This window comes from Esox lucius, chromosome 22 (assembly GCF_011004845.1).
Source record: "Esox lucius isolate fEsoLuc1 chromosome 22, fEsoLuc1.pri, whole genome shotgun sequence".
NCBI lineage: Eukaryota > Metazoa > Chordata > Actinopteri > Esociformes > Esocidae > Esox > Esox lucius.
In genome coordinates this window covers 2031082-2051171 of record NC_047590.1, presented here as the reverse complement: position 1 = coordinate 2051171, position 20090 = coordinate 2031082, and the positions used below count along the sequence as shown (strand labels likewise).

Below are 20090 nucleotides of genomic sequence, written 5' to 3'. Positions count from 1 at the left end.
TGGGGCTAGCTGGGTGTAGCTAGCTGGGTGGGGCTAGCTGGGTGTGGCTAGCTGGGTGGGGCTAGCTGGGTGGGGCTAGCTGGGTGGGGCTAGCTGGGCGGGGCTAGCTGGGCGGGGCTAGCTGGAGCCTCTCACTGTCTGTAGGCCCGGTGGGGTCTGTCACATACAGGCTCCCACACAGTGTCAGTCACTGTTTCTTCACCTCTCCATCTCTGTTTATGCACCTGTTGTTCTTTCCTTTCACCTCATTTGACCTCTGTAGAAGAACCCGGTCATCTGTGTGAATAATTGACCTTTCTACATCTCCAAACCGCTACTGTATTTGGTGAACAGATGCGATATTGCCAATGCCGCAAAATTTGTCTTTTGTATCTTTCTACGTTTTGATGTTTGAACCTCCTCAACATTAAGGACTGTGTTTTCTATTCTTCTGAATGTCATATTGTTGTACAGAATGCTCTTTACTTTCCACAGTTGAAGAAAAAAAAAAGTTTTTCTTGCGTGTGAACCTGATCTACCATGTGTGTGTGTGTGTGTGTGTGTGTGTGTGTGTGTGTGTATGGTCCATGAAAGTGATTGTGTGTTTATGTGTGAGAAAGAGAGACTGAGAAGGAGATTGTAAGTTCATAGTTAAGGCATGAGTGAGTGTGTCTTAAAGGTTGTTGTTTTAGGTTGTGTTGTAAATACCCCCCCCCACGTCTCTACAGGGTTGTGTTGAGTTCTGCATCTTTTATCGTGAAGAAAAAGAAAACCTTGTTTGATTGTAAGCCATGTCTGTCATCCACCCCATTGTATTTATTTCTTTATCTCAATAATGTGTTCCATTGAAGGATGTTGGTTTTAATTGGAGATAGAGGGACACTGGAGAAACAACCTCCATCCTCAAAAAGGCACACAGGATGTGATTTATGCAATAATGACTGATCACATAATGAAATTATGATCAATAAATTAACATGTATTCCTTTTGGTATGCAATAATCACACCCACATAGGTCAGCTAATTAATTTGTTACCAATCCAATCGCCTAGAAATAACCAATTCTACATTCCTCATCTAATGGACACCTTTTAAGGGAGAACAGTGTATTTTATATATAAATATATAAAGAGTGTTACGAAGAAACCTGTCATATTTGTGTACAGAACAATTGAATGAATGGTTGGTGAAAATGTTGTTTAAATTTGTTTTTTCTTCAGATAAAGAAATGAAGGCAATATGAATACAAACACGTTGTCAGAGGACTGTTCATGACATCAAAACTATATTTGTTTACATTTATTACTTACAAACATTGTTAAACTAGTCAATATTTTGCAATCATCTTGGCACAGCAGTCACAATAAGCTCATGTATAAGTAATTCTTTAAGTATCAGTGGGTGAATATCAGTTATCCCTAAAATACTTACCTCCAGGCTGCCCCTTTTAGATCCAGAAACAATACATCGCTTTGCGATGAATAACTCATAAATGTAAGAATAGAAGCACTTATAGACTAGTTGTGGAGATCCGGTACCACACTTTTAAGGGGGAAAAAAGTATTTAGGAGTATTTTTGTTTGCCTTTGGTAAAAGATGCTGGGAGGTTTATGCGTGATAATGACGTGCAGGTTTTGTGTCCTATCTTCTGGTTGAGCTTCTGCATTTACTCGAAGAGAGACAGTCCGGTGGTTCAAATACTGGCTGCAACCCGATGTTCCAGCACTGCTAAAGAGGCCGCAATGTATGCAGAGTGTGTGGTGATCTGAGATGAGAAGCTACACCCCCTCCCTTTCCTCTACGCGTACATGGCACAGTCCCAGCTCCCTCCAGCGAACAGGGAAAACGCTTTCCGGGAGAATAAACTTTTCTCACAGAGCTCAGCAAACCCGATTGGAGCTAACCCCCGGGCCAACCGCTTATTTCAGAGGAACGGCTTTACTATGTGGAGAAAGAAATCGGCATTGGGAGAATCTATTGTTTGTCTAGTCTTACTCATGACGCTCTGCGATGCTCATCAATGTAAGTGAACGTTTTATGTATACAGAACTATTGCCTATTGGTCATGTCGGCAATGCTAGGAAAATTAACACTGTGTGTTTCGTTATTCAGTAGTTGAGGAATGTATGGGTGTTTTTGTTGTTTATTTATATTCCAACGAATATAACGGTGACTTTCTCTCATAAATGCAACTTTCATGAGCCAAATCCAAGTTCCAAGCCAGTTTCAAGCGGTGCTTGTCGACACTAGCCTGCACACATGCAACAGCTGACCAACCGAGATTTTGCCTGTCGGAGCCTTCTGAGGAACCTGGAGATTTCTTGCAAAAGTTGTGATTTAAATAGACCACGTGGTAGTAATGCCACGCAAATAAGAACAACGGCCTGTTGAAACAGCCTGCTGGTAATCCCGTAATTCTACGGCGTTTCTAAATAAGTCACGAATTAAACATGGGAAATAAACAAAGTACCTGCATATATGAGACACTCTGTTCACATCTTGTTCACAGAATGGCAGTTTCATCATAGCAATGTCATACACACATAACAGTAGTTAGGCCATATTGTCCTCATAGGGAATAACCCTGTACCAACTCTTCAATAAACAAGTTTCACTCGTCGTCTGCCCCCTGTCCAGTCCTTACTAGGAGCAGAGCTTCACAGTTTCTAAACAGACAGCGCAGGGCCAATTCTATGTTCGAGGAGAGCAAGAAGGGGAACCTGGAGAGGGAGTGCATCGAAGAGCTGTGCAATAAGGAGGAGGCCCGAGAGATCTTCGAGAACAACCCAGAGACGGTGAGTGACTGGGGTCACACTGGTTACAAAGTGTCTGTGTGTGGAGCAACCAGGGGACAGGATAGTCTTTTTAAGGTCATGTCAGAATGATGCCTTGTCTCTCAATACCAATAAACGTTAGTGGGTTGGTGTGGACTGGTAGGCAGGCTAGCCAAAAAGTACAAATGGGTCAACATCCGAGGAGCAAGTTCTCTGAACAACTCATGTTACAAATTCAGTGTGAATGTTGGTGTGTGTTTGTGTGTGTGTGTGTGTGTGTGTGTGTCAGAGACAGACTCAGGTCAGTGAACCCCCTCATGTGTTTGTTTATTTAGTGAGGTTTCTCGTGTTGACGTAGCTGAAGTCTGACCTGTGTGGGTCGGAGCAGGATTATGACCAGGGCGGACTGGGAACTGAAAACAGACCTGGCATTTCTAACACACTGGCCCATTTCTTCTCTTGAGTCACGCCAGGTTACATTGTCCTCACAATGAACAAGCTTGACAGGCCCGCTGGCCAAAAAACAAACTAGCCCATTAAAAATGTCTTCTAATTACGACCCCTTAGCTGCAGATAGGCTGCTAGCCAATAGGAAAACGCATTCCTCTGTACTTCGCTAATCAGTGTGTTCTCTTTCCTTCCATAGGAATACTTCTATCCCAGATATGTCGGTAAGTTTCAAATATTCCAATTGAATGTGAACTGAGGGATGTTTGGAGCTGGCATCTTATGCCCATTCATGCTGTCTATGATGTAACGTCCACTGTGACATCTGACCGTGATCTTCTCCACCTCCACGGTTCTGCAACGTGTCTGATGCTTTGAAGAACCTGAACATGTTAACGTGTGTTACAGTGTGTCTGATGCTTTAAAGAACCTGAACATGTTAACGTGTGTGTTGCAGCGTGTCTGATGCTTTAAAGAACCTGGACATGTTAACGTGTGTTGCAGCGTGTCTGATGCTTTAAAGAACCTGAACATGTTAACGTGTGTGTTGCAGCGTGTCTGATGCTTTAAAGAACCTGAACATGTTAACGTGTGTTGCAGCGTGTCTGATGCTTTAAAGAACCTGAACATGTTAACGTGTGTGTTGCAGCGTGTCTGATGCTTTAAAGAACCTGAACATGTTAACATGTGTGTTGCAGCGTGTCTGATGCTTTAAAGAACCTGAACATGTTAACGTGTGTTGCAGCGTGTCTGGGTTCACACCGTGTCGGCATTAACAACCACGACTCTGGGATCACCAACATTCCTTCTGACCTCAGGTCCTGTGTTAAAGGTGGGTTTGGGTGTGGTCACGGGCGTAGGTAAGGATGGAGTTACATGGATTTACCCCTGAAGGTACAGCTGCTATTTTAAGTCATTATTCTAAAGGTTCTTTCTGGTCTTTCTGCAGCATAAGCTGTGAGCAATATTTTACAAACAAAATACCTCCATCAGAATCACGAAAACGTGTGGGCACCTAGAGATATTGATCACGTACAACCCTGTTTCCAAAACAGTTGTGACGCTGTGTAAAATGCAAAGAAAAACAGAATGCAATTATGTGCAAATCATTTATCCCTGTATTTATTTTAAAATAGTACAAAGACAACATATCAAATGTTGAAACTGAGAAATGTTATTGTTTTTGGAAAAATACATGCCCATTTAGAATTTGATGCCAGCAACATAGTCAAAAAGATTTGACTGGGGCGTGTTTACCACTGTGTTGCATCACCTCTTCTTTTAACAACACTCTGTGTGGGAACTGAGGAGACCAATTGCTGTAGATCTGAAAGTAAAATGTAGTCCCATTCTTGCTTGACACAGGATTTCAGCTGCTCAACAGTTCGGGGGCACATTGGTTGTATTTTTCGTTTCATAATGCGCCAGATGTTTTCAATGGGTGAAAGGTCTGGACTGGAGGCAGACCAGTTTAGCACCCAGACTCTTACTACAGAACCATGTTGTTGTAATATGTGCAGAAGGTGGTTTGGCATTGTCTTGCTGAAATAAGCCCACTGATTAATGGTGTCTTCACAGATGTGCACGGATGCTGGCTTTTTAACTGTGCGCTGATAACAATCCGGATGGTCCCTCTTTAGTCCAGAGAAAGCAGTGTTCATGATTCCCAGAAATAATGAACATTTTGATTTGTCAGACCACAGGACAGTTTTCCACTTTGCCTCAGTCTATCTTAAATGATCTCAGGCCCAGAGAAGGTGGTTTGATCTTGTTTAAATATGGTTTCCTCTTCGCCTGGTAGAATTTTTACTTGCATTTGTGGATGAAGCAATGTACTGTGTTCACAAACAGTGTTTCAGAAGTGTTCCTGAGCCCATGCAGTGATGTCCAATACAGAAATGTGTCTTTTTGTTAATGCGCTGCTGCCTGAGGGTCCGAAGATCACAGCCATCCAATATTGATTTTCGGCCTTGTCCCTGGCATAAAGAGATTTCTCTGGATTCTCTGAATCTTTTAATGATATTATGTGCTGTAGATGACGAGATCCCCAAACTGTTTGACATTTTACATAGTGAAACGTTATTCTTACATTTTTGCACTATTTGCCCATGCAGTCTTTCACAGAGGGGTGAACCCCTCCCCATCCTCACTTCTGACAGACTCATCCTCTCTGGAATGATATTTTAATACCCAATCATGTTACTGACCTGTTGCCAATTGACCTAATTAGTTGTGTGATATTCCACCAGGTTTAGTTTTTTAGCATTTCACAACTTTTTTGAGATGTGTTGCTGGCGTCAAATTCAAAGTGGGCATATACAGCTACACTCAAAACCTTCCTTTTCAACTTTTTTGGAAAGGAAATACGTTTTTTTCCCCAGAACTGTATTCTCAGTTTCAACATTTAATATGTTGTCTTGACACTATTCTCTATTGAATATAGGGTTTAAATGATTCGCACATCATTGCATTCTGTTTTTAGTTACATTTTAAGCAGCTTCCCACATTTCATATATATAGGTAAATGCATCATTCTTCTTGATGTGGGTTGGGGACGGTGTTGCAGAGTGTCTGTTGTCAGTGTTGATTTATTCAATACATTTATATTTGTGTTGACAAATATCCATATGTCCAAATATTAAAAAAATTTTTACCGGGGGTGTTTTTACTTCCTGACAGCCTTAGATATTACATGTAAAATTTGAAATATTGTTTATTTTGTATGTTAAATATACTGTATTTTATGTTACATTTATGTTAAATGTAGAATTGTGTGTTGCATGTATGCTACATGTATGTTACATATGCATTGTATATGTTACATATATGTTACTTGTATGTTAAATATGTTGTGTGCATGCTGAATGTATGTCAAGTGTATGTTACAAGGATGTTAAATGTACATTTTATGTTACATGTATGTTAAATATGTTGTTTGTTAAATGTAAATGTTGCGTTGCAGTACATTGCATATCAAATGCACATTGCATGTATGTTAAATGTACATTATCTATTTATTCTGCAGGGATCAGCAACCAGTGTCATCCGTTGCCGTGTTACAAGGAGGGTTATGAGCGCTGCATTGATGGACACGGCTCCTTCACCTGTCAGTGTAAACCGGGCTGGAAGGGCGTACGCTGTGAGGAAGGTGAGGAACAGAAAGGTTGAAGAACGTATCCACTCATGATTAGAATTCACTGCAAGTAAATGTTTAGTTCCTTCTCTGCCCTGGTTTAATACTGGGTGTTTATACCGTGTGTTAATACTGGGTATTAATACTCAGTGTTAATAGTGGGTGTTAATACTGGGTTTTGGGTCTTAGGTGCATCACAGCAGAGGACAGCTGAAGCGCTTACATCGCTGGTCTCCATACGCCCTGATGGCTTTTTTTATTGAAACCTTAAAGGCTTGGCCAGTAAATTTGCTGTTGCTTCCTTGATTCACAGTTCTAACCAGTGATAGTAAATTATCTCTGCATAACCAACCTTCATGTTATAATAAAATAATTATGTTATTGTTTAATGGAACAGACATAGATGAGTGTCTGGACCCAGAGTACCCTGCTGGCTGTAACCAGGGGTGTCACAACAATCCCGGGAGCTTCCGCTGTTTGTGTGAGGATGGGTACAGGTACAGCAGCAACGACCAGATGCACTGCACAGGTAACTGACACTGTCATACTGTAGGGTCACTGCACAGGTAACAGACACTGTCATACTGTAGGGTCACTGTACAGGTAACAGACACTGTCGACCATAGGTTCAACAGAAACCCTTCACCTATAAAAATATTTCCAGTTCCTTCAGATTCCGAGGTCCACGCTTGTGGACTCTCCTCTTTAGCTCACCCCACATTCTGTTTGGTTTAGGTCAGGTTTTAGGTATTTTTATGGAAACTCTCCTAAAAAACGTGTGGTTATGTATGAGGTGTCTGATCGTAGTATAGGCAGGAGTCCTCTTCCAGACCAATTGTCAACATCTCCAGTGATGGATTTGGCCTGTGTCACCTCATATTTATACCCCAGTGAAACAGGATGTCATGGCTTACCACTTAATTGTTATCACTCAAGTGAACTAGAATATACTTTGGTTAGATTTTTCACATAACAATTTCTAGGGGTGACAATAATTGAGGCTCACATGTAAATAAATAAAAATATTTATGTATTCTTATTTATTTTGCTTTTTTCAATCATTTTACTCCAATTAAATGTTCGCTTTTTGTGAATATTTGGAATGAAAGAGGATAAACAGCAAATACATTTTTCTGACAGGCCATTCATAATTACTATGGGTGCCAATATTAGTGAAGGGCACTGTAGGCATAATCCCCATAAATACTTGCGGCAAAACTTAAAAAGTCTATTTTCTTTACTCCACCATTCATTTGTTCTACCACAGATAGATCCACTTCCAAAAAGGTGTTTTTCGTATAGGCTTACACCACCTCAGCATTTTGGTAACTGTAAATATCTATAGGACAAGGTGAATTTTATTAATATGTTCACCTATATTTAGGCAAACATTTTTGCCGAGGGAATTGACGCGAATATGTTGACAAACATATTTGAAGTGAATATAAAATATCTTTATGGATCAATTAATGGTGTAACATGAAATGAGACGCTTTCAGATTTCAGATTTTTGCGGGGTCATACCTCTAATGATGACGTTTTGGAGCGTATGTTTTCTGACTTGAATCTTTCATCTCCATAATACCAATTCGCATTAATGTTGTCCAGTTAGATGTTTGGTGTATTTATCTGTCCCCCTGCTCCAGACATCAACGAGTGTCTGCTGTACCCCAGTGTCTGTGAAACCGCAAAGTGTGTCAACACCCCGGGCAAGTATGAGTGCCAATGTCTCCTAGGATTTAAGTACAACTTCACCTCGCACTCCTGTTCTGGTGAGACACCGCTGCCGTGTGAATCGAGCATCAAAGTGACCATAGCTGAGGCTAAGTGGTTGTGACCTCCGACCTCTGTCTGACCCATGCCCTTGTCCCTGTGCAGACGTGGACGAGTGTGAGTGGAACGTGTGCGCCGGCGAGTGTGTGAACACGCCAGGTAGCTACTCGTGCCACTGCAACGGGCGGCGGGGCCTGCGGCTGGCTGAGGACCTGCACGCCTGTGAGAGGGTCCCAGTGTGTGTCCAGCTGTACGACTACAAACACCCTGAGATGCTGTACCTGGGAGAACAGTTCACAGGTGGACCTGTCATTTACCTCCGCTACAGACTACAGACTGACAACACCAGGTGAGGACTCATAAATGCGTCCTTGCACGCTCAGACATTTTCTCAATGCTTTCATTTGAAAACACAAATGGCATCAAGGAGGATTCTTCCACTGTGAAGGCCTTGGGTTTGGGTTTCACAGTTACGGATAGACAGTCCAAGTAGCATTAGTCTTCAGCTAACAATGGTCCAGTGACTGGCTTTAAATCTCATGTCACTTTATGTTCAACATGTAGCTAGATTTTCACAAACAAAAATGTAAAAGAAAAATCAACAACGTTACTGGAGTTGGATTTAATGGAACCTAAACCTTTAAACGGGAGATTTTCATTGGGTGTTTACTTCTCTACACAGAGCTGAAACAGAGCAGTACCTACTGGACACACATTCAAACATTCAAACACAATACTGGTCCTGTTCCATGGACCTCCCAGTACCCTAAACCTGCTACTGGGTCCATGGATGTCCCTGTACTCTAACCTGGCTACTGGGTCCATGGACCTCTCTGTACCCTAACCTGGCTACTGGGTCCATGGATGTCCCTGTACCCTAAACTTGCTACTGGGTCCATGGATGTCCCTGTACCCTAACCTGGCGACTGGGTCCATGGACCTCTCTGTACCCTTACCTGGCTATTGGGTCCATGGAAGTCGTTGTACCCTAACCTTGCTGTTGGGTCCTGTTTTTTTGTTGCAGGTTTGCTGCAGAGTTCGACTTCCGTACGTTCGACCCCGAGGGGGTGGTCCTGTACGCGGAGTCCTACAGTGACTTAAGTTCTGGCCCAGCGTGGTTCATGTTGGGGCTCAGGGGAGGACGCATCGAGGTCCAGTTCAAGAACCAGCACTCCCTGAAGGTGACCAGTGGAGGCAAGGCCATCAATGATGGGCAGTGGCACGTGGTGAGAGACGGCTGGGTGTCTGTAATGTTGTGGTTTTGGATTGGTGCTGTTGGGTAATACTGTAGTTGCTGCTGTTGCGTTAAGTTGTATTGGCTGTGTAATGTTTAATGTTGTTATTGTGTAATATTGTTGTTGTTGTTGTTGTGGTGTAATTTTGTGTTTGGGGTGTAGATTTCGGTAGATGAACTGGAGTCCAGTATTAGCGTTAAGATCAGCAAGGAGGCGGTGATGAGTATCAACATTCCAGACAGTCTCTTCAGTTATGTTGACAGGAAGATGGACACCAAGGTTTACATCGCTGGTCTTCCCAACCACACGGACAGCCTCATCAAACCGGTGACAAGCCTGCCCGCCACTGAACCGGCCTAACACAACAACAACACAACTGTGTCACCACAATCACACAACAACGACAACACAACCACATCATTACACAAACAGAAAAACAACCACAATACAACCACATCATTCCTTACCATGATAACCACAGCCTAATCTCAGTACAAAAAATCCTCAAAACATATGACTTTTTTAAAATTTACTGTTGGTAAGACCATCTGCTAAATGGCTTAAATGAATTGTAAATGTCTTCCTAGATTAACCCTCGTTTGGACGGCTGCATCCGGGGCTGGAACCTGATGAACCAGGGGGCATCCGGAGTGAAGGAGGTCATCCAAGAGAAGGAGAGCAAACACTGCTTTGTAAATGTTGAGAGAGGAACCTACTTCACTGGAAATGGCCTGGCTCACTTCAATATAGACTACTACAGTAAGTAGTGCACACTATACTGGCTCACTTCAATATAGACTACTACAGTGAGTAGTGCACACTATAGTGGCTCACTTCATCATAGACTACTACAGTATGTAGTGTACACCGTACTGGCTCACTTCAATATAGACTACTAAAGTAAGTAGTGTACACTATACCAGCTCACTTTAATGTTGGCTCTAGTAAGTAGTGTACACTTTAATACCCCCCATCAATGGAGGATTCTACCATAACAGTATGGTCTTAATGATTGTGAATTTGGGTTCAGTGTCATACTGTGTGTGTGTGTGTGTGTGTGTGTGTGTGTGTGTGTGTGTGTGTGTGTGTGTAGGTGAGTCTGACACCTGGAGGGTGGATCTGGAGATGAACATCCGTCCATCCAGCAGTACCGGGGTTCTCTTTGCGTTGGTCGCCAATGATACCGTCCCCCTGTCTGTGTCCGTGGTTACACAAGGAACCGACGATGCTGTGAGTTCAACCACAACCATGAGACTAACACACATACACACTATCACACATGAAGTTAACTCAAGAAGTATTGGCACCCTTCATGAAATTGTGCTAAAGTGAATGCAAAAAAACACATTTAGTGCTTAGACACGAAAGGGAGACCTGTCCTTTCGACACAATAATTTCTCAAACACAAAATATTTGTTTGAGCAGTACGATTTAATTCAGTAAAACAGGTTCTGCCGGAAGAGGACTGAGGACACAAGTTGTGTTATTGTATACATTTAGTCTTTTAACATATGAGGCAGGATTCTACACTAACCCTTTAATTATTCCTTACGGGTGACAATCTATATTTTTTAGATAAATACTACATACTACTCATTGAAATGTTTTGTGTTGAAATAAAGGTATACACCTTTACCCTCTAATGTTTGAAATATGACTCAGTGTTAGTGTGAATTGTTTTTTTACATTCACTTTTTCTCAATTCCATGAATCTGAGTATTTTTTTTATCAGTAATTACTGAAAACCTAAATTACCCTAAGAGGTTTTGGAAAACTATTAAGTTCATTTCTGCTAATGAGCTGCCATCATGCATTATGAAGGATTCGATTGCTGTCTATGACAAAACCCTAATGCTAAATTGTTTTAACAAACATTTTGTATCATCTGGTAAATTGTTTGATTCAACTACTGTTTCTGATCTACATTGTATTGAGGAACCTGTGATATCTGGTCAGATTTTCAGTTTTCAGTCCAGGAAATCCTGAAAGCCCTGAAGTCACTAGATCTAAAAAAAATAATAAACAAACCTGCAGGTCCTGATCTACTTGATCCCTGCTTTCTGAAGTTGGCAGCTGATTTTATAGCTGAACCATTGACACATAGACACATATTGAATGTAATGAAATACCAGAGATATTGAAGTCAGCATTTGTTTTACCATTGCTTAAAGGGGGTGATCTCTCTCTTTTAAACAACTTTAGGCCAATTTCGAAGCTGTCACCCTTCGCTAAAATCTTTGAAACCCTTGTTAGTGAACAGTTAAAGGAGTTTTTACAAACCCGATTCCAAATAATTTGGGACACTGTACAATTGTGAATAAAAACGGAATGCAATGATGTGGAAGTTTCAAATTTCAATATTTTATTCAGAATACAACATAGATGACATATCAAATGTTTAAACTGAGGAAATGTATCACTTTAAGGGGGAAATAAGTTGATTTAAATTTCATGGAAAGTTGGGACAAGGCCATGTTTACCACTGTGTGGCATCCCCTCTTTTTATAACAGACTGCAAACTTCTGGGGAATGAGGAGACAAGTTGCTCAAGTTTATGAATAGGAATGTTGTCCCATTCTTGTCTATTACAGGCTTCTAGTTGCTCAACTGTCTTAGGTCTTCTTTGTCACACCTTCCTCTTTATGATGCGCCAAATGTTTTCTATGGGTGAAAGATCTGGACTGCAGGCTGGCCATTTCAGTACCCGGATCCTTCTTCTATACAGCCATGACATTGTAATTGATGCAGTATGTGGTCTGGCATTGTCATGTTGGAAAATGCAAGGTATTCCCTGAAAGAGACGATGTCTGGATGGGAGCATATGTTGTTCTAGAACTTGGATATGATGGTGCCTTTCCAGATGTGTAGGCTGCACATGCCACACGCACTCATGCAACCCCATACCATCAGAGATGCAGGCTTCTGAACTGAGCGCTGATAACAACTTGGGTTGTTCTTGTCCTCTTTAGTCCGGATGACATGGCGTCCCAGTTTTCCAAAATGAACTTCCACAGAACACTTTTCCACTTTGCCACAGTCCATTTTAAATGATCCTTGGCCCAGAGAAAACACCTGCGCTTCTGGATCCTGTTTAGATACGGCTTCTTTTTTGACCTATAGAGTTTTAGCCGGCAACGGCGAATGTCACGGTGGATTGTGTTCACCGACAATGTTTTCTGGAAGTATTCCTGAGCCCATGTTGTGACTTACATTACAGTATCATTCCTGTATGTGATGCAGTGCCGTCTGAGGGCCCGAAGATGAAAAATGCTGAACTCCACTTTTATGCAGATGAAACTGTTATTTATTGTTGGGCTTTGACCTTAGAGAAAGCTTTTCAACATTTACAAACTGCTTTTAATGCTGTTCAACATACCTTGTGTCAGTTGAAACTTGTTCTCAATGTGGACAAAACCAAACAAATGTTTTTCTCTAAAACAAAAAAGAAACCTCTAAATCGTCCATGTATTACTACCTACCAGGGTAATGTGATTGAGACAGTAACTTCATATAAATATCTTGGAATTTTAATTGACGATGATTTGTCCATCAAACTGCATATACTTCAACTTGCAAAAAAACTTAAGTTGAAGTTGGGATTTTATTTTAGGAACAAGGCTTGTTTCTCTTCTAAAGCCAGAAAAAAGCTTATTTTAGGAGCCTTTATGCCTATACTGGACTGTGGTGATATTTTATAAATGAATGCCTCTGCTCAGTGTTTGAGATCTGTTGACACCCTTTATCATGGAGCATTGAGATTTATCTTAAATTGTCAGGCACTTACACACCACTGCCCTTTATATGCTGGAGTTGGATGGTCTTCACTAGCATCCCGTGGTCTTAGCCACTGGGATACCTTAGTTTACAAAGACATATTGGGTTTATTGCCCTTATATTTATGTTCATTTATCCATTAAAAATTTGGTGAATACTGTCTCCACTCACAAGATGTTATGTTACTTACTGTGCCAACGGTCAGAACAAATTATGTGCCATGTACTCTTCTCCATCAGCTTGGAACACCTCTCAAAATTGTTTTAAACTACAAGATCCTGTCTCTCTTAGCATTCTAAAATAATTGATGATGGACTTGGAATTTGATTCCTTTACTTGTTAATGTTATTAATTTTGTTCTGTCAACATCTGCAGAATAATGGTGTAATTGTCTTATGGTTGTATTGATTATACTTGTACTTGTATTTGTTGTATTGTATTCTGAAACATTTGATTTTACGCCTATTCTTGGCCAGGACGCTCTTGGAAAAATGTAAATTTTTAATCTCTATGAGCCTATCCTGGTTAAATAAAGGTTTAATAAAAAAAAATAATAATAAAATGAATGGTTCCAATATTTGAGTCTGTCTGTACATACAGAACCTGAGAAACACACAGACACATATATATGCTCTAACTCCCACCTCTTCCCCTTGTCTCCAGGACCTGCAGGTGTTCCTGGATGGTGTATCCGTGGCGACTCTCCAGACGTTGATGTTGTGTTACCCAGAGCGACTGGCTGTGGCGCTGACGGTCACCCCAACCACAGTGGAGTTAAGAGCCAACTCCTCCACCTCCGCATACAGCCTCCCTGATGGGGCCCTGGGCCAACTCAACAGCACCATGATGCAGCCCATCAGGACATACATCGGAGGATTGCCAGGTCAGCAGTCAGCCATCTGTCTAGTTACTAAACAAATGACTAGTAACTAAATAACCAGCTACTAGCTAAAAAACAACAACTAATAACTAACTAGATGATGCATCCTGTTAAGGCATGTTTTGGAGAACTGCGGTGTTGATAACCTGTTGCCATCTAAATCAATAATGTAGTCTGACTGAGAAATTATCTTTGATGTCCAAGTTAGTGTCATTTAAGTATTTCACCTGTCCTGCTTTACATTTTTCTTACACCCTCAACTATCTATGCTTTTCCCTCAACTATCTCCTTCCTCTTTTTGTCTCTCCCCCATTCCACACCTCCGTCTCACCACCTCTCCATCCCCCTTTTCTCTCCGTCCTCCTCCCCTCCCTCCAGATGGCATCCCGTTGTCCTCCACCCCAGTGTCGGCCTTCTATCACGGCTGTATGGACATCACCATCAACGGTCAGCTGTTGGACTTCGACGAGGCCGTCAGTAAACATAACAGCATCAAGTCCCACTCCTGCCCCCCTGTCTCCCCCCCTGACACGAAGAACAACAAACCCTACCAGTCACCATACAGGAACTGACCTCACAGCAAAGTCAACCTGTCACTAAATGTCTCAGCCCCAAGGCCAAACACTGTATATGACCTAATAACAAATTATTGGGAACCAGGGTTCCCAATAATTTGGTGGACTTGTGCAATGCGGTCACGACTCTGTTGATTTTATTTTGTGCATTCTTTGTTATACATACTCTTTCTTAATTGGATACCTTTGTCTCACAGCTGTTTATTACGTCTTTATAAGGTCTTCGGCCTGTTCAGTTGAAGAATTGTTTGGTTATGAAAACATTGATCTTTATCTACCAAGAAATGTATCTACCACATCCTGGCTTTAATACAGCATTTTTTCCCTATGTGTATCTATTGTCCTCTCTGTCCCCCATCTCTCCTCTCTAATGACAACTCAAGATTTCAGGTTTCATCGTGTATATAAAACAAACTCACTTTAATATATAAGTTAAATGTAGTTGTTTTTTTTTTTTTTTATGGATTGAGTGGTTCGTGTGTGTTTACTTCAATAAAGGTGGCTTTGGCACTGAGAATGTATCTAGCGTGCTGGTCCATTACAAGTTCCCAAAGTTGGCAAAAATTTCACCTCACCTGAACTAGTTGAAATTACATAAATTACCTTTTATTCTACAAAATAGCATTTTTTTATTTTCACAATTTCTGAGTTTTATTTCGACCTCAGTGAGAACTTGAACACTTAAAAATATTAACATGCTAGGCATTGCTTCATTTCGGTTTGGGCATTTGGTGAATAGTATGGTTACGGTTATTCGTTCTGAAAGAAGCGTTTTAAGATTTTACGCATTTTTTAAGATGCGTAGAAACATTTTAAGATTCTATTATACGCATATTAGCAATTTAGGAAATGTCAATTTTTCGGGGACGTTTAATAGTGTTGAACAACATGACGGTGCGTGCCATTTCCGATTATCAAACTGGTAAACGCATCTAGCTAGCAAACTTAGAACATGAGTTTGTTTTTGCCCAAATTATCATGCAAAAAGGATATAGACGAAGTAATAAAGACTGTTGCTGAAAAGGTATTGGTTCTTCGGTTTGGAAGAGATGAAGACTCGGTCTGTTTACAGCTTGATGAGATTGTAAGTAGCTAGTACAGTGGTTAGCTAACTCTGGGTGCTAGCCCTGTGCATGGTTTAGCTGTAGCTGCTAGATCTAGCGACAGATTAATGAGCTTTCGCCCGTCAAAACTTTACATAAACCGAAAATGTGCATGTGCTTTGAAACATTTGCGCTAACTCCTACCTAATATTTTATTTATTTTAACAGCTATCAAAAACCTCCCACGATCTGAGTAATATGGCGTCCATCTACATCGTGGACGTGGACTCGGCTCCAGTCTACACCAGGTATTTTGACATAAGCTACATCCCTTCTACCGTGTTCTTCTTCAACGGACAGCATATGAAGGTGGATTATGGGTGAGTCTGCTTTGTGTTTTGTCGTGGTCGGTGAGTGGGACATTCCAGTGAACCTTATGGAAGGGACTTGAAAACCAGTTTAGATATACAGTATGAAGCATACCCTTCCCTTCCATGGATAATCACTCATGGAAGACTGAATTATTCGTTTTTCTTTTCTCCATTCAGGTCTCCAGACCACACCAAGTTTGTGGGCAGCTTTAAAACGAAGCAGGACTTCATGGACCTGATCGAGGTGATCTACAGAGGAGCTATGAGGGGGAAGATGATTGTACAGAGTCCCATTGACCCTCAGAACATCCCCAAGTACGACCTGCTCTACCACGGGATCTAACGGATCACAGCTGCTCAACCACAGGATCTAGTGGCATTTGAACAAATGGGGGGTCTCAATAAGGCAGACTGATTGGTGGACATATTACTGAGAGGACACACTCACTTTGAGAGACTGTTCTGGTATTGATGTGATTATTTGTTGCTTTAGACATCACAACCACAGAACTCTAGTGGTATGTCTTGAGAATTCCAATAAATGAATTTGTTTGTTCCATTATTTCTTGTGCAAATTGAACATTTTGCAAACAACAGTTTCTGTAAAACAAATTCAGTTTCCTTTTTGCTTTTTATTACAAAGAGTTTTCAGACAGAAATCCTTATGGTGTATTAATTCTGCCAGACTGAACCTGTTAGTTGCAAAATGTTTTTTTTATATAGTTTGTGTTGCACAAATTAAGGTTTGTTGCTGCTCCATTGTTTTTATTTTTGACAAAACAGTCAGAGACCTACTTCTTGGTATTTTACCAGGTACCTATGCTAAGAACACTTTCTTATTTACAGCAATGATCTGGGAGCAATTAGCATTAAAAGTTCAGCAACTAAAACATTTGTTTTGCGGAATAAATTCACCAGAGTTGTACTGGCTGTTCAGCCGGTGAAATTGTGTAATTAGATATTTCCTATGGAAATAGAATCAAGACCTACTAACTGATGTATGATATGAACAATGGATGTTTATTTTTTTTAATAAGCTACATGTACAGTTAGTTTACACTGTGGTTGCCTATATAATGTACATATGGCAAAGCTAAACCTCTAATAAATGTGTCCACATTTTCAAATGAAAAAGGCCATTGGCAGTGCTGCACATATTTCTCATGTTGGGAGGTCCACATACATCCAGCCACTTGACTTACATTGTGTACTGTACTGTTTCCCCAAATACCTCAACCACATTGTTCTACAGTTCAACACATGGTGACGTTTGACATGGCCAACAGGTCTTCCCCTCCACCGCTTCCCTTCATCTCTGGTGGTTCTGCAGCTCCAGTTATCTAAATACGGTGATAAACTGTCTGCTGTGGTTTTTCATTATTTAGTGCATCAATGACCCCTGGATGTGGGTACTTGCATTATTAAGTGGTTCCCTGTTCTTACCCTGGGTTTCTCTGTATGACCACAGACTGATATGCTGCGTAAGGCCGCACACACAAAGTGAAACTGCAAGATCAACCACAAGATCAGTGGCGTCAAACTCTTTCCATTAAGGGTCAAGTGTGTTCTGCCTTCCCCTTTTAATTTCTAAGTTATGTCCAATTATGACCAGGACAGCTGGTCAGGGGAATTCCGCATTTCAGACTTCAACAAATCAACCAAGAACAAGGAGGGAGTGAATCTGCCCTGTGTCCTCCATGCTAGGACCCCAATCCCCTGTCAGAAAGGCCTGGTCAGACATGCCCCAAGCTACTCCTGCTGCGAGTCACAATGTTGAAGGCGCTGGTTGGTTTGGGACTGAGCATCTTGGAGAAGAACTTGAACACTGACTCCATGCAGACAGAGGGGGCTGCCTCGTGTCTCTGTGTGCCTGCTGACATCTGTAGGCACCCCGCCTTTAACGACCCCACCGGCTGGTTCAGGGGCTTGGAGCTCAACACCCACCTGGAAACAAGACACGGAATGTAAAAGAGAACACGTTCTGAACGACTCGCCGTGACAGCGTGCCGGCCCCACCTCCTGGAGTGTGTCCTCAGCCACTCCCGTCCCATCGCGTCCAACGGCTGATGCCACAGGCTGTGGGAGGAGTCCAGGAAGGCCACCGCCCACACCTGCTTTACCACTTCCTGTGGGCGTCGGCACAGCAGGTCCACAAACACAAGGCCTCCATAGCCGTGCGCCACCATGACCACGCGGCTGGAGCTACAGCGAGACACGATCACGTCCCACACATGTTGCGCATGATCCTCCGGCATCTCCCCGACACCACCCTGGTTGGGGTTCATCAGTAGCACTGAGCACCCATCTTCCAGGGCTTTCCGGACATAGGGGATCATGCTGCCCTTCTCAAGGCCCTCGCTGGCTGCAGCTCTCCAGCTCCATAGCCCACAGTGCACTGTGCCCCGGTCCTGGACAAGAACCACCAGGGTGGCTGGACTCTCCAGGGCCCTGGTGCTCAGGTACACATACCCCAGGCAGGGGGCTCCTTGGTGGGGTCTGAGGTTGGCCCTATGGTCCCCTTGTTGGAGGACTGGTGGAGGAGGGAGGTAGAGCCTAAAAAGGTGGAGCTGCTCCTCCAGGATGGAGTGGACATGCTGGGTGATGTGGAGACACAGCGCCTGGTCCTCTCTCTGGGTGTCTTCCGGGTCGCGGCCTCGCTGGAACCTGAACACGAAGGGCTCCTGGGTGACCTGGTGACGCAGGCGCCCGTCTGATGTGAAGCGATAAGGGAACACTAGAGGAGACTCAATGGAGACGGCCTGGTCCTGGGTCTCAGCAGTGTCCACCATTACTTCCATCCTGGCTAAAAGCAGACATTATGTTTAGCCAGGTTAGAGCAGAAGTAGTCAAGATCTGATAATGCTTTATCCCATATGAGCATGCAAATTCAGGCTATATGTTGCCTACTCAAGCCAAAGATCATATTACAAAATGACCATAGGCAGTTTTACATTTTAATTATCCAAACTCAGACCAGGAGTCCTTGGATAGAGCTTCTAATCTTCATCAGCATGGCTAAAAATAGCAAGCCTCTTCACCAAAACTTACCTTAAAAGTGTTCTGGTGTCCGAGATAAATTAGTGCTGCTTTATGGCGATCAGTTAGATTGTCCAAGATGCGAAGTATTGTTTGAAACGTAGTGTATGAGCAAATGTGATAAATCTGACTCTGCTCTCGAATGAATAAGCACCAGGGTTGTCCTTTGACAGATGCTACAAGCTACAAACGAATTGGACGATGTAGCAACCCAGCCCCCATCCAATCTGCAGGTTCAAGGTGCGCGTGCCGTTCCATGGCGCGCGAATGGAAACAACCTGCGCGACAGTCATCCACGAGATGTTCTTGTACTTCGCAATATATACTCAAAAACGTCTTGCTTTAACTATACAAATTATTTTACTTTAAACGTACATGTGGTCTAATGAATCTGCCCTTATCACTGTCAACGAGATGTTCTTGAACTTTGCAATCTATTCTCAAAAACGTATTGCTTTAACAGATTATTTTACTTTAAACGCACATTTGGTCTAAATTAATCTGCCCTTATCACTGTCAACACGGATAGTGCGCACTAGGCTACATCACAGGATAGTATGTCCACACAACGATCATTATATTCAGTTAAATCTGATTAACAATGAATGAATTACAGTTAAGTAAAAACCTACAGTACTGCCTGGATGCTGTGAGAACAGATAATGTAAAGGTGGATGACACTTAAAGGAACCCGTACCTATCAATTAGTTTTATGACCATTATTCTGAGAGGTTAACCTGCCAGGCGTTTGTGAGACCCCCTTGTTCAACTACCCCAGGTTCCTGCCCCAGGTGGGCCTCTTTCAGCTGGGTCAAAACATTGCTATCTGACATGGCTAATTGAGTGCCCGTAAATGACTGACATAAAAGAAAAACCGCTGAAGCGCAGTCACATTTTGAACTGCCTAACTATGCCCAATACGATTGGTAAAGTTTGGACTCAAAAAAGGAGTTCAGAGAGCAGGGGAATATGCCTCTAGCTGGTACAGTTTAACAGACATAAATAAGTAAGAAAAAACATGGTTAATTCGATTTATGAAGTGCGCTGCCAAAGTTATCTCCCGTTTCGT

General features: G+C 42.2%; 3 protein-coding genes across 6 annotated transcripts; 2 read left to right on the top strand and 1 right to left on the bottom strand.

The window, feature by feature from the left end:
* The first annotated feature begins 66 nt into the window (after positions 1–66).
* Positions 67–15088, top strand: pros1 (protein S). The gene is made up of 14 exons (XM_034289753.1): positions 67–2002; positions 2618–2775; positions 3401–3425; positions 3947–4033; positions 6227–6349; positions 6732–6863; positions 7981–8106; positions 8213–8456; positions 9132–9333; positions 9505–9669; positions 9930–10101; positions 10436–10572; positions 13780–13999; positions 14375–15088. The coding sequence occupies exons 1-14, from the start codon at positions 1789–1791 to the stop codon at positions 14566–14568; spliced, it is 2199 nt and encodes a 732-aa protein (XP_034145644.1). The 5' UTR covers positions 67–1788; the 3' UTR covers positions 14569–15088.
* Positions 15089–15419: 331 nt separating this feature from the next.
* Positions 15420–16547, top strand: txnl4b (thioredoxin-like 4B). 2 transcript variants are annotated; one of them, XM_020042070.2, is made up of 3 exons: positions 15420–15655; positions 15843–15922; positions 16163–16547. In XM_020042070.2, exons 1-3 carry the CDS (start codon positions 15524–15526, stop codon positions 16326–16328), a joined length of 378 nt encoding a protein of 125 aa, XP_019897629.1. In that variant the 5' UTR covers positions 15420–15523; the 3' UTR covers positions 16329–16547. The 2 variants fall into 2 exon arrangements, with proteins under 2 accessions (XP_019897629.1, XP_010885120.1); XM_010886818.4 differs by having other exon boundaries at positions 15437–15655; positions 15843–15994.
* A 479-nt stretch (positions 16548–17026) lies between these two features.
* si:ch73-41e3.7 (uncharacterized protein LOC572312 homolog) lies at positions 17027–20049 on the bottom strand. Of its 3 annotated transcripts, XM_010886819.3 has the most exons (3): positions 19034–20049; positions 18002–18788; positions 17027–17929 (listed from the first exon to the last, which is right to left on the bottom strand). In XM_010886819.3, the coding sequence occupies exons 2-3, from the start codon at positions 18781–18783 to the stop codon at positions 17719–17721; spliced, it is 993 nt and encodes a 330-aa protein (XP_010885121.1). In that variant the 5' UTR covers positions 18784–18788; positions 19034–20049; the 3' UTR covers positions 17027–17718. The 3 variants fall into 3 exon arrangements, with proteins under 3 accessions (XP_010885121.1, XP_019897627.1, XP_019897628.1); XM_020042068.2 differs by having other exon boundaries at positions 17027–18788; XM_020042069.2 differs by having other exon boundaries at positions 17027–18784.
* Between the last annotated feature and the right edge of the window lie 41 nt (positions 20050–20090).

Excerpts from the sequence above, each read along its gene's own strand:
- pros1 (XM_034289753.1), top strand. The coding sequence starts at position 1,789 with ATGGCACAGTCCCAGCTCCCTCCAGCGAACAGGGAAAACGCTTTCCGG. Across the intron at positions 2,776-3,400 it reads TCGAGAACAACCCAGAGACG|GAATACTTCTATCCCAGATA; the intron begins GTGAGTGACTGG and ends TTCCTTCCATAG. Across the intron at positions 10,573-13,779 it reads CACAAGGAACCGACGATGCT|GACCTGCAGGTGTTCCTGGA; the intron begins GTGAGTTCAACC and ends CCTTGTCTCCAG.
- txnl4b (XM_010886818.4), top strand. The coding sequence starts at position 15,524 with ATGAGTTTGTTTTTGCCCAAATTATCATGCAAAAAGGATATAGACGAA. Across the intron at positions 15,656-15,842 it reads GTTTACAGCTTGATGAGATT|CTATCAAAAACCTCCCACGA; the intron begins GTAAGTAGCTAG and ends TTATTTTAACAG. Across the intron at positions 15,995-16,162 it reads CATATGAAGGTGGATTATGG|GTCTCCAGACCACACCAAGT; the intron begins GTGAGTCTGCTT and ends TTCTCCATTCAG.
- si:ch73-41e3.7 (XM_020042068.2), bottom strand. The coding sequence starts at position 18,783 with ATGGAAGTAATGGTGGACACTGCTGAGACCCAGGACCAGGCCGTCTCC.